At 37.7% G+C, this 17,148-nt stretch overlaps 2 protein-coding genes across 2 annotated transcripts; one reads left to right on the top strand and one right to left on the bottom strand.

Moving 5' to 3' along the window:
- Positions 1-854: 854 nt before the first annotated feature.
- Positions 855-7,151, bottom strand: LOC140162762 (small ribosomal subunit protein eS8-like). Its single transcript, XM_072186056.1, is given in 7 exon segments — positions 855-1,372; positions 2,260-2,359; positions 2,361-2,390; positions 3,136-3,311; positions 3,834-3,933; positions 4,284-4,390; positions 7,045-7,151. Coding segments are annotated over 7 exon segments (627 nt in total). The 5' UTR covers positions 7,049-7,151; the 3' UTR covers positions 855-1,262.
- Positions 7,152-7,187: 36 nt separating this feature from the next.
- LOC140162763 (uncharacterized) lies at positions 7,188-16,931 on the top strand. The gene is made up of 6 exons (XM_072186057.1): positions 7,188-7,380; positions 12,434-12,580; positions 13,415-13,470; positions 14,414-14,493; positions 15,825-15,916; positions 16,864-16,931. The coding sequence occupies exons 1-6, from the start codon at positions 7,188-7,190 to the stop codon at positions 16,905-16,907; spliced, it is 612 nt and encodes a 203-aa protein (XP_072042158.1). The 3' UTR covers positions 16,908-16,931.
- The last annotated feature ends 217 nt before the right edge of the window (positions 16,932-17,148 follow it).

Genomic DNA, 17,148 nt, shown 5'->3' with positions numbered 1-17,148 from the left:
AAAACTGAACGCAGTAACTCCCAAAGCTGATTATGCTACCCAAGGTAGCTGCTAACTAGATGACTTATGTGGCCAAAAATCATGGAATTCTGTGGCTTTATTAGTACACTACGGATTAAAATGTTAAAAATCCAAAGTTACACCCTTTACCGTGAAAATGACCATATATATATCATACCCTGTGTGGGAGATTAAGGCTGTCTTCCATAGAGAATGTATGGATATCAACTGGAATTGCACATTTAATGCAGAATTATAAACAACTCAAAAAAAGTAACTAACCCCCCTTAAATAATGACCTTTATTCAAAAACGGGCGATTGTATTACAAATCTGTAAAATGCGTTGGAAGCAGAATTTATTTCTGCACATTTTGACACCTCATTTGTAGCAATTGACTAAATATTGACGTCACAGCGTACATGTAAATCAGTGTAGCCCAAGATTTGAAAGTTGCAGTAAATTCTATTGATTTTGCATTCAGTGTAATGGAAGGAAATCTGTGTAATGATATCAGAGTGTATTTGTATTGTAAAAATTTGTATGCATGTGCAACTTTCAAATCTGGACCTCACTACATTAAATTGACCGGTGTTTTGTTGTTTTCTGGGCTATCGTATCAAATGAGGTGTCAAAATGTGCAGAAATAAATTCTGCTTCCAACGCATTTTACAGATTTGAAATACAATAGCCTCTTTTTGAATAATGGCCATTATTTAGGGGGGGTTAGTTACTTTTTTTGAGATGTTTAGTAACAAGAGGTTGGACTATGTATGGTACATGTTTTGCTTGATTGCCCCATGTTTGCTCCTATCACTCCTAACACTTACACTAGAAAGAAACACAATAACATGCTTGTTTGTTTGTATCATTTCTTGCTTTCAGTTTTATTGGCGACCTTCTTTTCAGTCTGCTCAGTGTGTGTACAGTTACCAATGGTAAAGTTCTAGAGGGTTCCAGTTACATACAGACACCATCAGTTGAAATATTAGTATCAATAATAAGTTTCTCCAGTCCATCAAGGAGAGCAACAATTTGCACCCCCATTTGGAATCCAGGAGAACAATTGGCACCTCTATTTGGAATCAAGGAGAGCTACAATCCTAAATTACTGTGCATCATTTCAACAAATGGTGCCTGATGTGATCCAATCTGTCCTAATTTGCTCCATTAGAAACATACATAGTGTGTGAATCTATATCATGATTTAGAACAGATCAGGTCATGTTCATATGAATTTTATAGAAGCGCATCAGGATCAGTTTACTTTCCTTTCCTGGATTTGATTTTCCTAAGGTAGAACTCGAGTTCTTTGCCTTCAATGATGTAGCCATCGCAACGTCCGCACTGTCCTGGTCTTGAAGAGATGCAGGCTGGAACAAAATGAGAGCAAAAAATACAAAGTTTTGTATTAGACAAAGTAAACATTTTGTTTTTGGTGTATTTATGAGATATTATTTCTGGGACTTTTGGTGTATTTTGGAGGCATTTTGGGTGTATTTCCAAGACCTTTGGTGCATGGGACCTTGGGTGTATTTCTGAGACATTTTGAGTGTATCCGAGACATTTGGGTGTATTTTTGAGATCTTTTGGTGTATTTCTTCACAATAGGAGTAAACAAACAATGCCTTGTTTTTTAGAAACTAATAAAACTTTCCACAATTCTAAGACTACCATACTCCCTAAAGATGTGATTGTGGTGTTATTACTGGTTAAGCTGAACGTATACTCTATTGTCGCGCAACAAGCGATCAATATTTTGACCATTGAGGTATTTCCCAACGCAAAAAAAGCAAGCAACCTTGCTGGCCAGAAACCAATCAATTGAGTATAAATTCAGCTTCTGAGAGAAAGAAGGTTCGTCTGTGAAGAAAATACAACAGCAAAGCGAAATGGTACGCACTTTTTTGTTGTACTAAATCTGTACATGCCAAATGTGCAATTTTGTTATGCATTTTTGGCTCTTTTTTTAATTAAATACAGTATATGTTGACTGTCCCCTAATAATTAAAAAAAAAACAAGTTGAAATACACCCAAAAACTTCACAGAACAGCATACTATTGTGTCCTAGGCAGTCAGTGTAACTATGACGGGTCATCTCTGGACAGCAGAATTGCCAAAACGGCGCTGCAAGTCCTCAGAAAGACTAATCTAAACATCACTCTGCAATGAGGAACACAATCGAATTTTTTCTTTACCAGTCAACAACCCGACCGATCCAAAGTTGTTTTTGTTTCCCTTTATGCATCTTAAATTTACCTAGTAAACGACCAGTGAGGAATTGTTCTTCCAGCTGTTGGCTCACTTTTGCCATTTTTTGTCTCTCTTCATATTTCTTCTGTGCCTTCTTGGATCGCTTTGCGATTCAATGCTTCTTCCTCAGCTTCTGTCTGCAGGTGAGAATAAGAGAACAGGGTTGGTTATTACAATGGTTAATCAGGGGTGCGAATGGCCTCAGACTAATACCCAGAAATTATAGGTCTTTGACAGGATTGTCCATGTGCATCATTCAGCACAGGAAGTGTGCCTTGACCCCTTGATTAATGCAATTATAACCTGGGACAGACGTGTCGTGATATCGTCAACCTGCTTCACTTTTTGTATTTATTTTTTGTAATTTTGAGAACTTTGTACCGGTACAAAATATGGTTCAAGCATGCATTTAAGGTGGTACTACACCCCCTGATAAATTTTGCGACTCATGATGACATTGAGTATGAAGAGCATGATGGCAGTCAGTGTAACTATGACGGGTCGTCGCTGGACAGCATATTTGCCAAAACGGCACTGCAAGTCCTCAGAAAGACTAATCTAAACATCATTCTGCCCTGTAAGCTCTTGTGAATAGGGTTCAATTTACTTTGAAAAGCATAGCAAATTAACCAAATGGCCGCCAAGCGAAAGCTAAATATCTGTGCACATTTTTAATTTTGGTACCGGTATCATAAAAGCATTTGGGCTATTCCACTTCAAATCCATAAACCCCCAATGGAAGACATGATCATATCTACCACACAGAGAGTGTGAATTTCAAATGGAGTAACTCAAATGGGCGACTTTTTGAAATCTACCCACCTTGCGTGAGAGATTATGGTAAATGTCTTAGATTGCCTACATACGGTACATGCTACTCACCAATTTGGATCCCTTCTTCCTAGCCAGAGGCAGGGCATAATGGGATTCATACCACTGTCTGAATGGTGTGGAGTCAATCTGGACGATGCAGTTCTTCACCAATGTCTTGGTTCGGACCAACTCGTTGTTGCTGGCGTTGTACACAACATCAATGATACGGGTTTTGCGGGTGCAATCTACAACGAACAAAATTGGCCGGACCAAATTAGAGGGCATCGGATGTAATACTTTCTGTACTGGAAATATTCATCAGGTTTATTTTTATTACTTTTGCAAAAAAGTTTGACAGTAGGCCTACTATGTTTACTCAAAGAGTGAATAGGGTGACTCTAGAGGTTTATAATACTTGAACAATATGTTGGCAGTCAGTGTAACTATGACGGGTCGTCGCTGGACAGCAGATTTGCCAAAACGGCGCTGCACGTCCTCAGAAAGACTAATCTAAACATCACTCTGCCGCTGTTTGTTTGAAATATACATAAACCCCAATACGCCATGTGTTTTGAGCTCTGGCCTAATCTGTGGCTGTTTACTATTCGAAGAGATTAGACCCTCGTAGAATGGATACAGAATTGCCTCGTGTGTGCAGCGCTAATCAGTAAATCGATGGAGTCAAAGTATACCTCCAGCATTTGTCGGCCAAAGCCTGAAATCAAACATGGTTCTCTTTGGGTCTAATCTGTATGGGATGTACTTACTCTCTGATCCCCATGAGAAGTTCCCTTGGTCCAAACGCATAGCCCTGAACTTGATGTTACCGCCCATGCATCTTACAAGATGGACACGCTTGGGGCCAATCTGAAATAAAATAATGAAAGGTGATATAGATTAGCGCATGTGAATTCACCGTAATTTAATTTCCATTGTTATTTGGGGAGAGGCAGGCGCTTATTAGATCAATACGGCATAATCGGTAAATGAACAAAAAAATTTTTTAAAGGCCTGGTGTGTGTTGACAGTCAGTGTAACTATGACTAAAACCTTCACAAGAATTCTTAACAATATTTGTTAGAACTCTTCAGAAAGACTAATCTTGGCATCATTCTATCTCACACCAGGCTTACAAAATGAGTTAAATGCACACGCTGCTCTCGGTTATAAGCTCCCCACCAAACTGCTCAAGTTATTTAATTCCACCATTTCCTTACCTTAGTGTTTGCAGCAGGACGTCCAAGTTCAAACTTCCTCTTCTGGCGAATGGGCTTACGCTTACCACCAGTCTTGCGACGCTTATGCCACCTATCACGGGAGATACCTGCAGACAAAAAAGATGAACATCATTACGGTTACCAGGGGTCACATTCATTACACATTCGATCTTACAAATTTTACAATTTTAAGGGTTTCGATGTACCCGGTAGTGACTTTTTAAAACTGGGCTGAATGACGGCTTAATTAATGCAAAGGAAATGTTCCCTGAATGAGTGAATCCCTGATGTTTAATTTCTAGCTAGGCTACACACTAGCTCAATAAAGAAAGTCTACACATTCTTAAAAAATTCATGTTGCCAGAATCCAGGTGTGTTGACAGTCAGTGTAACTATGACTAAAACCTTCACAAGAATCCAAACAATATTTGTTAGAACTCTTCAGAAAGACTAATCTTGGCATCATTCTATCTCACACCAGCCTCATTTCCACAAGGTATTTTTGGCGATCCTGACTTTTAGACCACCCGAGCTATATATTGGGTACAAATTGCAAATTTACCATATTAAACTTTTGCAACAAGGTTAAACATGTTCTCAACTGTACAAACATATCTTTTATTCCATCGAACAAGCTTTATTTTGTTCCAAGATTCACGTTTTTGTAGCTATTTTTGACGTAAAAGAGCTGGTAACAAAACCGGTGATGCCAGCTCCGAAGTTTTCGCGTAGCACAAGCGCTTGATGTACGCTTTCGTTTTGACGGCAATTTACGCTAGCGTATCATGCATTTTCAAGCGCGCTTGACATCGCTTTTACTGCGTGACGCAATTCTGCATTTACATTGTTTATTCAAATGGCGAATTTCTCGAAAAACGTGATACATTTTACTCCGACATTTCCCTCATTACTCAAAGCCCTGCCCGTTTTCACAATATTTTAGCTTCTTGGATATCATCGGAAACATAGATTAGTAATATTAGGTAGGTTACTGTATTTCTTAAAAGATTTTTTAGATGATTTTTACGATGAAAAAATTGATGTTTTAAGCTTCTTTTCAAAAATTGGTTTTAGCTTGTTAAAAAACGGGTAAAAAATCGTTTTTAGCTTGTTGGATATTTTTGCTTAATAGTTTAAAGCTTGACTCCTTAGAAGAAACTTTTAGTTTAAGCTTGTTAGAATATTAAACCTTGATGAAATAGTAATATTTTAGCCCTATTTAGCGCAGGTGGTCTAAAAGTCAAGATCGCCATATTTTTAATATCAAGGTCGTATGATCAATCAGGGTACAAGCTGCTGAAGGGAGATCTGTTTCGTGGTTTTATAACCAAACAGCAAGTAATAGGAAAAAGAGCTTTAAATCTATGCTTAAAATAAAATCTTAACCAGTCTCTTGCACCCTTAAAAAAAATTTACTTCCATTTTCCTGATACGACAGCAAGAAACTTTACCGCTAAAGTGGCTGGAAACCCTGTGCTAGTCTTGAAGAAAATTGAACATGAATTGAAAAAAATCATGATTGAAAATGAACTTAGTTTCCAGGTTTTTTCCCCAAGATGCCTATCATTTCCTCATCACCACCGTTTGTTCAGGCAGGATGCGTCGATTGACAGTCACCATTCATGCATAAGACCACTAACAGTCAATTTTGAGTTTCCTGTCACAAAATTTCCTAAAACAAGTAAGGTAACTTTTTCATTATTTTTCTGCCTTTCATTAGACATTACATGACCAACAACACACATGTAAAATGTGTTGTTATTTGCCGCTCACTCACTTGAAGATGGATGTTTAGCCCAAACGAGATTCAAAAGTATATTAAAAAGAGTCTGCACGGTTGACAGCGAAATGTATGTTTTGATTTTGATTTTTCCACAAAAATAAAGGGATATTCATAATTTTTTTTTTAAATATAACCAGTTTTTATCGGCATTTTTTGGAAAATCACAATAATGAATTCAAGTGAGGGTCAGAAAATGAAGTGAGGATGGGTGACAGGAAACTCAAAATCAACTTTTCTTGGCCATGTTGGTCTGAAATCAAACTATTCATACGTATTATTACAAAAATATTGTAGTTTGTACGGACCGACTTTCATTCAGTGTTCGCTTCGGTTTTTACCGGCAAAACAAACCTGTTTTCATGTTCTTGCCAAGTGAGTCTTACAGACATTTTAAAAGAAGAGTTTCAATTTGGATTATTTCATCTCAATTTTCATTTCAGAAAAAGTTTTGGTCAAATTGAAAAGTTGATGCGGGCAGGGATGGGGACTGACTGGAAACTAATAATTTTATTAAATAGGCCTAATGATCCCTGCCAGTTTTTGCAAGTGGCAAAAATCTGTTTTTGCCAGCAATCCAGCTAGCCAGCTTGAACAAACAGGCCTTGCCCTTGGCCTTGTTTATCTTGTTATAACAGATTTATCAATACTATTAAGTTAGTTTAGTAATAGCTGTATTCATATTTGTTATGACTGAATTGGAATGAGTTTACTCATGTCCAGGCGGCACTGCACTGCAACTCCCGTATCGAGAGCTCATGAGCTGAAGCGGTGCTTGAGTATATGGGATTGACAAATGCCAGTGATTGACAAAATCTAATGCTCTATTATTTCGAACCCAAAGAGAATTCCTACCCAATACAGCATCATATCTGTACTATATTAGTACAATTTTACATTGTAAATGTTAAAACATCACGATGATATCACATTTCAGTAGATTTGGTACGATAAATTCGACTGTTTTATGAACACACTAACCCATGTTGGAAAGTCGAGATAGAAAAGGAAGCAAAAAGAATTGTGGGTAAGCTCGCCCTCTGTTGAACAATTTCGCTGGCTTGAATTTTATTTCGCGTCAATATACACACTCCTCTACATCAAAATAAATTGAACGTGAACCTATGTGTGGCAAAGATGGCTGCGCCCATGAATATAAAAATGTTTTCCCTTGTTGTCGATGTTTTCTGCCGTATTGTGTCGCTTGGAAGACTCAAAAAGTATTTTCAAGTATATTTGTGGCAGTTTTCATCATAACCGTATTTTGTATTTGTTCTGCAGGCGCTCACGATGAGGAATATCACGATGAATGGGAAGGTATGTTGTACTGTAAGTGGCTTTACTCAATCATGTCAATATCATGTTGTTTACAATTACATAACATGTATATATATAAATTGTAAGCTTTACTTAGGGGGGGGGGGAGCTGTTATTTTCTTCAGAATGGGGGTGGGGTCATGAATATGCTGGGGGTCATAGAATTTGTAGACCAAAAATAGGGGGGTTATGTTACATTTTTGTAATTCTTTAGACCCAGAGTCGAGTCCGGACGAATAATTTTAAATTTGACATGTTTTAGGCATGGTAGGTATTATAGAAGGAGAATTCATGAACCCAGTTCCCTTTGTACTATGTCCGTTATGAGTCGATACTGAGCAATCAGGTATGAATGGTGCACTATCGATTTGCTAAGCTTCTTATCTATTGAGCTTGGCCGGTTATGAACCACCGTTATCGCGACTTCTAAGCAGAATGACATCATATTTACCCACAAAGCATTGTGGCCGTGACCATAATAAACAAAGGAAAACAATTTATTTCCGGTAATTTTATAACGCCAATATTTCTTATGGCCAAGCTTGGCGGATCATAGCTCGTTCACGTAGCGTTTTCGTTGTCCCACGTAGATTGCCTGGCGATCGGAGTGTTATCATCAGAGCACCTCGGACTAGGCGGATCATAGAAACAACATTGCCAGTCAGGGCCTTAGCTAGAAATTGAGGGTTGCCCGTCATTTGAATAAAATTGCCTGTCCTAATTGAATACCTGAGTGGAAGAAGGGCCCAACTCCAATTTTTACAAAAATGAGTTTGACCCAACATTATATTGCCAATAGGCTGTTCTTCCTTATGTGTGAAAGATGAGTCAAAATCCACTCTCCAAATAGTCTTCCATGTACACGTAATCATGGTTTTTATGGAAGAAAGGCCCAACTCCATGGAGTTGGGCCCTTCTTCCACAAATATTGGAATATAAGAGAAATTTTTGATCACCCATGAAATCTGCTTTTCACTACAATAAACTTTCTTGCTAACATATTACATGCTTCTACTTGTGCAATTAATGGATAATTATCAAATTTCTGTGGCTATTTATACCATATCTGCTCACGGAACTGGCACTTGCAGTATATTAGTGGAAGAAGGGCCCAACTCCAGCTCGTATTAAGACCTTTTCCGTTACCATGGAAACATCATATTTAATTTTGAATGTATGTAGTATTGTATGTTCATGTATTAAAGGTCCTCTGAAGATGAAAACATTCTGTCTATAAAACTTTTCCAAATATTACGTTTTTTCTTAATATCTCAGAAACAGTTTTGATGGAGTTGGGCCCTTCTTCCACTCAGGTATTCAATTTGACCTTTAAAGCATTTACCAGACATCAAAATATAGGTAACCTAGGCAAACCTTAGTTAATACATTTACTAGTCAGCGAATTCGCCGAGACCGGGGCCCCAACACAATGCATATTTACATAGAAATTTGAATTTTTTTCGAGAATAGGTGGGTGAAGGAAACCTACATAAATATGTTTTCTATACTTCACTTGACCCAAATATATGATTTTTTATGGTGATAATCAAGTCGCACATGGAATTTTAGAGGGATTTTGATAGCAGTTCCATTAAAAAAAGCTGCTATCGCCATGAGACATAAGATCTAGAAACACCCCGTAATGCCGTTTTGGGGAATTTTGCTAGCTGAATCTTTTTGATGAAAGTCAATCTTTGACAAGATGTAACTTTGCTACGGAAAGTGCTATGAAAAAAAGGTTTTCAGTTTTGGCTTAGTTTACTCAAGGGCTTTAATTTGATATATAAAATGATGCAATTTGATGGCAAATTTGAATTCACCTAGGATACCTACAAAATAGCCCATTGGAGCTTCAAAGAGTTCAAATATGTGCTGATATGGCCTTGTCCTACAAATTGAGTCTACTAAAAAGGGCAATTAGCTTCTCAAAACATACAATTTATATTATAGCATCTGTCAAAGGCATTAATTTTGCCCGTCCCAGGAGCAAACTGGCCGTCTAAAATGACGGCCAGACGGGTGGCTAGCTAAGACCCTGTTGCCAGTCTTGGAAAACCTTTCCAAATCATTTCCACTGGTTTTAAAGTCCCGCAGACACCCGCCAGTATTACTAATCATGATCAGAAAAAATACATAAATTCACCGTAACTTTGGAAGGAAATGAGGGAATTCGATCAGGTTTTCGCTAGTAAATCAACTTGAACTGGGAAACACAATGACGCAATCGAAGATCATGTGACCGATGCAAAAGGGCACTAATACCATCCATTTCGATGCGGGTCACCTGGGGGTCTGTTTAAATTAAATTTTAAAATAGATGATCGATATTGTCGCATAACGATCATAAACATCAAAGGCCGTGTTTGAGGGACTGCACTGATTAAATCCATTCAAGTGATGCCTCGCGTTGAATAGCGTAATCGGCTTAACCCTATTGAGTGGATTAGGATTTTTCTGTGGAACCTCCTTCTATAATACCTACCATGTTTTAGGTATGCCTAGTTCCAGTAACTGTAACAGGTCCATAGATGTCATTATGATAAAGACTGAAGTCTTGCTGGCAGGACTAGGAATGCCAGGCAAACCTTAATTAACATATTAAAGCCATATTATAACATTTTCAAACAAAATAGATTAGCATTTCTTTGCCATAAAATGTTAGCTTTTACTGTCAGATATATCCCCTTTTAATTTGGAGCCGAACAACTACGGCAAAGCAAAGAAAATTGAATTTACTACCAGCGACGTGTATGCCAATGCACGTACCACTCCTTCGATCATGTTGTGGTAATGCGACCCTTTGTTGTGTATATCACCGTCCCATACGCCGTGCGTACTGTGTGTTATGAACATATCGTGTATGCGTTAGATTAATAATTCCATCGTAATAATAAAGCGCGATTCGGCGTTTTATTCAAAATCTCGGATTTTGACAAAACTACAGCTCCTAGAGTCTTGATTTTTGCAGGGTATATTGGTTTAATAAAGTACAATTTAATCGTGTAAAAAAGGAATTTTAAAAATTCAGTGAGGCGTCTTCCTCAGCAAATGTTATAATATGGCTTTAACATTTGCTAGTCAGCGAAATTCACCTAGACCAGGGACCAAACACAATACATATTTACAATCATAGAAATTTCAATTTTTTTTCAAGAACAGGTCAGTCAAGGAAACCTACATAGATATGTTTTCTATACTTCACTTGACCCAAATAGCAGAATCTTTTTGATGAAAGTCGATCTTTGAAAAGATGTAACTTTTGCCACGGAAAGAGCTATGACAAAAGGGTTTTCAGTTTTGGCTTTCTTTACTCAAGGGCTTTAATTTGATATATAAAATGATGCAGTTTGATGGCAAATTTAAATTCACCTGGCATACCTACATGTTTTTTATTAGTGAATTTGACTTATTTGAATAAATTTGAGGCTTGAGCATGTTAATTTTTGCCCCCTGTTTTATGATCATGAAGGGGGTTTGGGGGTCCTTTTTTTAGGGTCACTGGGTTCCAATAATATCCTGGCAGACAAAATGTTTGAATTCAGCATGTACCTGAATTAACCAAAATATTTTGGTTGCCAGCTTTTACGCGAACTTGCCTTCCCACTTGATCAATTCATGTTGATGCTTAAAAATTAGCACATATTTCCAAAATAGAGCCAGTCTATTATTAAAAGGGTAGACGAGGTATTGTTGGTCAAAGCAGCCAAAAAAAATAAATTTATTTTTCATTTTAAAAAGCCCTTCGCACTTGATTATTAGTTTCCTGTTTACCGCCCGCGTCCAAAATTGAAAATAATTAATTATTTAATTTTTATTTCTAATTTTCTCCTTTAAAATAACTTTGAACTACTTCTACTATTTTCTGACTTTAATAATATCAACAATAATGATGAATAAACAAGGAGTACAACTCTACCTTCACTTATCTATAAAATCTAATACTGTTGTGAAATAATTAAATGCCCGCTCTAGTCAAAACGAGTCAATAGTTGCTGAATGCTTGTAATAGTTCAAACTAAATAAAGAAAATAAAAGATAAATCTTTAACAGAAAACTAATAATCAAGTGCGAAGGGCCTTATATAAATCAATAATTGAAAAATTACACTTTGTTTTGCTTTGTTCATTCTACAAATCATACGCTTTGAAAACTTGCTGGATTTATTGTTGTTTTAAGAGTTATATGTTTTACCAAAGTGTTGTTGTTTCAGCCCTCTTTACAACATAACTCAAGAACCACAGGACCTGCAAAAGTATATCTGTGATACGGTATTTGAATTCTTTTACACACTCGCTATGACAGGGACTGCCGTTTGAGAGGAGCTAGAGCAATCACTCCTCTACAGCTCTTCTTAAGTTGTATTTGCAAGAGCGATTTATAGCTCGTCTAGATGACTTGTTAAATTCTTTATGCTTTAATGGCCACAGGTGCAAACAGCTCTTCTAAAGCTCTTCTTGAAGAGACCAGAAGAGCATTCTACAGCTCTTTTCTCATTTTCAAATGGCAGTCCCTGCTATGAAATGATCAATGCAATTTTTCCAAAGCTCATACCATTCGCAAGATGCTGTGAACTACCAAATCGCAACAGTTTAAAATAGTTGCTAACCTTAAGGGCTGTGCAATAATTATCAGCCCCGGGGTAAAATTTCGAACGGCTCGCCAAAATCGCTTGCCCCCCTCTCGGCCCGCCAAAAATCGCTTGCCCCCCCCTCTCGGCCCGCCAAAAATTCTTTGCCCCCCCCCCCTTGAACATGCCAAATTTTTGGGATCCCAAATTCCAAACTTTAAATGGTCTAGATGTATGTTGCGGCGCAGCGAGCAGGAAAATTTGCATATTTAAGCATTCCCTTACCGTTTTCCTAAGCCTTTTAAAGCATTTTATTAAAAAGGTGCCCGTGAATGCGTGCAAAAATCGCTTGCCCCCCCCCTCTCGGCTTGCCAAATATTCTTGGCCCCCCCAATTTTACCCTCCCCCAGGGCTCATAATTATTGCACAGCCCCTAAGTGTTTATTTTTCTTTCTTTTTTTATTTTGTCATTTTTCTTTCTTATAGAGTACCTTTTATGCAGACAGTGTGGGCATGAGGTTGCCAAGGCAACAGACCTGAGAAGTTTCACCAGTTCTAAAGCTCTCCATCAACGCAATGATACAATTCTCGGAGTCGAGAATGTTCTTATTCAACTCTTTCAAAATCCACAAGGTAGACATACATTAAACCCAAACACACATGACATACACAAAACCATCTCAATATGTGACTTGACCTTGACCATGGTGACGTTTGAAAAATTGCTTCAAAATCGAAATTTTAGCCTCCATTTTCCCCCCTCCCGTCAAGATATGGGTGATAGCGGATATTTGTAATGAGTGAATTTTGTTTACAACTTAGGGAACAAGTTATGTAATTAAAGATCAAGCACAATTATCAATAATATGATCATCATATCCAATGTTTTCAAAAATGCTGATTATATTCAACTGATCCTTTAATTGTTTTGATGAGTGTATGATCTTTATCACATTTTAGATATTGTTGCTGATATAAAGTTGACTAGTAACTCATACAACTTTTAAGTTAAGGCCACATAAAATTTAAAATTTGTTTCATGTCCCCACCTTTTTGGAAAAGTGATGAAGGAGGGAGGGAGTTTTTTGTTGTTGTTTTGTTTTGTGTTTTTTTGTTGTTGCTAAATTAGCAAAATACAGCAGTTTTCATCGTTAGTAGTTTTCAGCATCATGAAGATAAGACTACATAGAGTTCTACAAAAACACTTGTATAAGTTATTCTTGTTGATTTTAAAATAAACTTGTTTATCAGCATTAACATTGTACTGAAGTTTTAAAAACTTAAAATTTAATAATGTGAAAATTGAAAAAAAAAATATGGACTGATCTCAGAAAGAAGAGGAAGGTGGACGCAAAACAAATAAATATTTTTATTTAGCCTAAAAGTATCCGCATATGTTATCCAATGTTGGGTACAGATCGTTTTGAACTCACCCTCATCTTTGTATGTTTTCTTTGGTAATTACAGGTAGACAATTTGAAGTCATAACAACTCAGAAAGCAGATGTGAAAAAGTTGGACACAGTAAGTAGGCATTAACAGGCTTGTCTAGTGAATGTAGCCCCCTTTTGAAGTGGCTATGTCATTTGAAAACACTTGTAGAAGATATTCTTGAAGAACTTCATTAGGTTTGTGGGATACAATTAACAGAATGTTCTTCTTGCCAAAACCAAATATATTTTACTGACCTGACTGTTTTGGCCATCTTGGTCGAAGGCCATCATCGGTACTTGATCCTTCCTTCTGGTTGATTGGTTACCAACAGTGTGATCTGGGGGCTCGCCGCATCAAAGAATCCATGTGGATAAGAAAGAGAGCTCCAAACACCATGAACAGAGATGAGGGGGCCCATTTTTCTCAGTCACATATACGATCCTATTCTGGGCGCTAGTGCGCCCTCTGTTGGTGACCAATCAACCAGGAGGAAGGATCAAGTAGCATCACTCCGATGATGGCCTTCGACCAAGATGGCCGAAACTGTTAGGTCAGTAAAATGTGGAAGATGTAAAGAAAAAAGTTCTTCCACAGATATGCTTTTCAAACTAGAATTGGCTAGGTTTAATTATTGTGAAACCGATATTTCCCCTGTATATGACTGTATGGAGTGAGTATTTCAAATGGAAGTTACCCAATTGTCAAACCTGTTTTTTCTCTTTTGTTTAGAGGGGGGAGGGTGAATCTGCAGATCTGCCCTTTATGTTTCTACAATATTGCTTGTTGTTTTTGTTATTCCCAAACAAATTGAAGCAACAATAATTGACACTTCAAAGTATACTAAAATTGCAAGTGGGGTCAAGGGATAATTTTTAGGGCCATTAAAGGTGAATGATATTTCTCAGGGATGGATCCAGATTTTATAAATGGGGTCACTCCTTGCTCGCCCCAGTTTTGTTGAGGCTGGATCTGCCCTTGATGTTTCTATTGTTCTGTTGTTTCTATTGTTTATTATTGTTGTTGTCATGTACAGGCATATTCATCAGATACATGGTTTCCAAATCTATCCTGGAGAATTATCACATGTCCACATTGCAGGGCCCATCTTGGATGGTAAGTTTGTGAAGAAAATGTGTGTGTGTGGGTGGGGGGGGGAACCTATGCAGAATGTGTGCATGGGTTTTCTTAGATATTTGCTTATTGGTAAGAAATTTGTCATGGTGAAAGCCCGGGGGTGAAAATTGACAAATTTGTTCTGTGGAGGATCTGTGAATATAACCAGACTGTTTATGAAAAAAATGTTCATTTTTCAAAACCAAGTAGTTAAAACTAACCTGACAGTTTCGAATGTCATGGTCGACATTCTTCCTCAGAGTGTTGGTTGAACTTTCTTGATGAACTTCGGCCTGTAGAGAGTGTAGTACTTGTCGTGATGATAGGGTCATAGACAGACTGCCTTGACAAGCATATTTGTGATGAAGCAGCCATAGGGGACACCAGGAACCAATGAGATTTAACACCTACAAGCTAAACCACACCCACTGACTAAGAATAACCTATACAGTCCAACCTTTTTATCCAGCCATGGTGGGAGCAACTGTTGGCCGGATAAGTGAAAAATCTGGATAAGAGAATTACTGTATTCATTCCAATAAGCGCCCATGCCCCAATAAGCGCCCACCCAGGGTATATTCAATTTGCTAAAGGGTACCATTAATGTTGAAGTGACAAATAGATGTTGATATAGTGAAATAAATGCAGGACTACACATCCGGTGCAAACTTGCAATACATTTTCTACATCAGAAAAGCTACTAGAACGTCTCAGGACCCTTTTATAACATACATAAATTCATCTCTCCTCACAAAAAATTAGGTAAACCAGGTAAAAAATAAGCGCCTACCCAAAATGACTTTGTTAAGTGCCCTGGGCGCTTATTGGAATGAATACGGTACATGTAATTCTGCATTGAATGTCTGAAGTGCTTTGGGACAACAAAAAGATTACTGAAAATGGGGTAATAACACTGAAACAGGCTATATTGTGTGATGTATTTAACATAGAAATATCCTTCTATTCTGAAATTAAGGTGTCGAAGCATTAAAAACATATTTACCAATGAAGATCACACGTCAGGATAAAAAACAGAGAGATCTGTATAAAAGAGGTTCAGATAGAAGAGGTTGGACTGTATATGTATTTCATTGATCAATTTATTGATTACTGGGTGACTATAATTGATTGAGTGAGCAACAGTGTAATTAATTTACGAACGATGTTCGATAAACGATGTGCGCATCAGCGCAGATCGGTGTGACGTCAAATTACGCGGTCTCAGGTGTACTCGCAAAGGCTTATGGGATTTACCAAAAAGGTGAATTGAGTGAGTGATGGGGTGATTTGTCTATTTGTTTCTCTTGATGGTTTCCATACTTTTGTTACAGGTCATATGAGCCACATGATCATAAAGAAGGCAAAAAGGACACAGAGAACACATTCTATGGACTTATACTTAATCATCTAATACACCAAGAATGTAAGTTGCATTGTTGTAGCTATGGTGGGTGGTGCCGCCCAACACTCACTAATGCCTCCCACCCCTAAACAGTAATTTTAGTGTAATGTTGCCGCCCGCCACTGAATTCCTAAACATACATTATGTACATCATTCATACACTCTTAGATAGCGAGAACCAATCAGAGCAAGCGTTAGAGAAATCCAAACCATGCATTGATTGTGTCTAATTGCACTCCGCGTACTACGCGCAGTACATTCGCGCGCGTTCGCATCTCGTAGGCTTGATTCATTTTTCGGGCGGGTTGATGCATTTATATTTGGTTCTATTTTCCAATATTTTTAGTGATAATTTTGTTATAAAAACAGCAAATATCACATGTTTTTTCTTCTCGTGTATGAAATAGGTTAATGAACTTGTATTACTTGTTGCTCGAGAAATTAGACAAATTAATGCACTTGCGCTGATGTTGATGCGTCTAATGCACCCCCCCCCCCCCTTCGGGGCTCGTGCATTAGACGCATCAACATCAGCGCATCGTCATTATTTTGTCTAATTTCTCTTCAACAAGTAATACTGCGTTCATTAACCTATAATGAAAGTATTCAAGTTTCAATGCCAGGATACAGGGTTTTAGAAATAAATTATCAACACATTTCTGGTACAATAATTCAATAGCTGGAAGGTGTCATGTTTTCTAGTGTGTGCAATATAGAACTATGATGAAATTCTAAAAGTGTATGTATACAAGTGCAGTTCTCTGTATCACATAGGACTGATTCCTCAATGTCTCCTCCAAAGGACTGAGTACTACCTCTCATGGTTCATTTTTATGTATACAAGTGCAGGTTTCTGATTCACATAGGACTGATTCCTCAATGTCTCCTCCAAAGGACTGAGTACTACCTCTCATGGTTCATTGTGTCATCTCAATCTCATTCTCTCTCTCTCTCTTGCTTCTTTACAGTTGCTGATTCATTACTTGTCATGCCCAAGTTGTACGGAAGATGATGGCAGCTGATGTGATGTACATAATCCAATTTTTATATAGCACATGGTGACATGTGAATCTTGTGTCTTTACTCTTAGTTGATCAGTTCATGGCCAGAGTGCAAGACCATCATAAGTGCTGTAGAAACTAATAGCTGCCTTATGTAAAACATCTGTTGTTTGCAACCAAACCCTCTGATTGTAAATTGACCTTTTCGGTAAATCCCATAAGCCTTTGTGAGTACACCTGAGATGTCATCAT

The sequence above is a fragment of the Amphiura filiformis genome, chromosome 10 (assembly GCF_039555335.1).
Source record: "Amphiura filiformis chromosome 10, Afil_fr2py, whole genome shotgun sequence".
Lineage (NCBI taxonomy): Eukaryota > Metazoa > Echinodermata > Ophiuroidea > Amphilepidida > Amphiuridae > Amphiura > Amphiura filiformis.
This window is presented reverse-complemented; position numbering and strand designations above follow the sequence as displayed.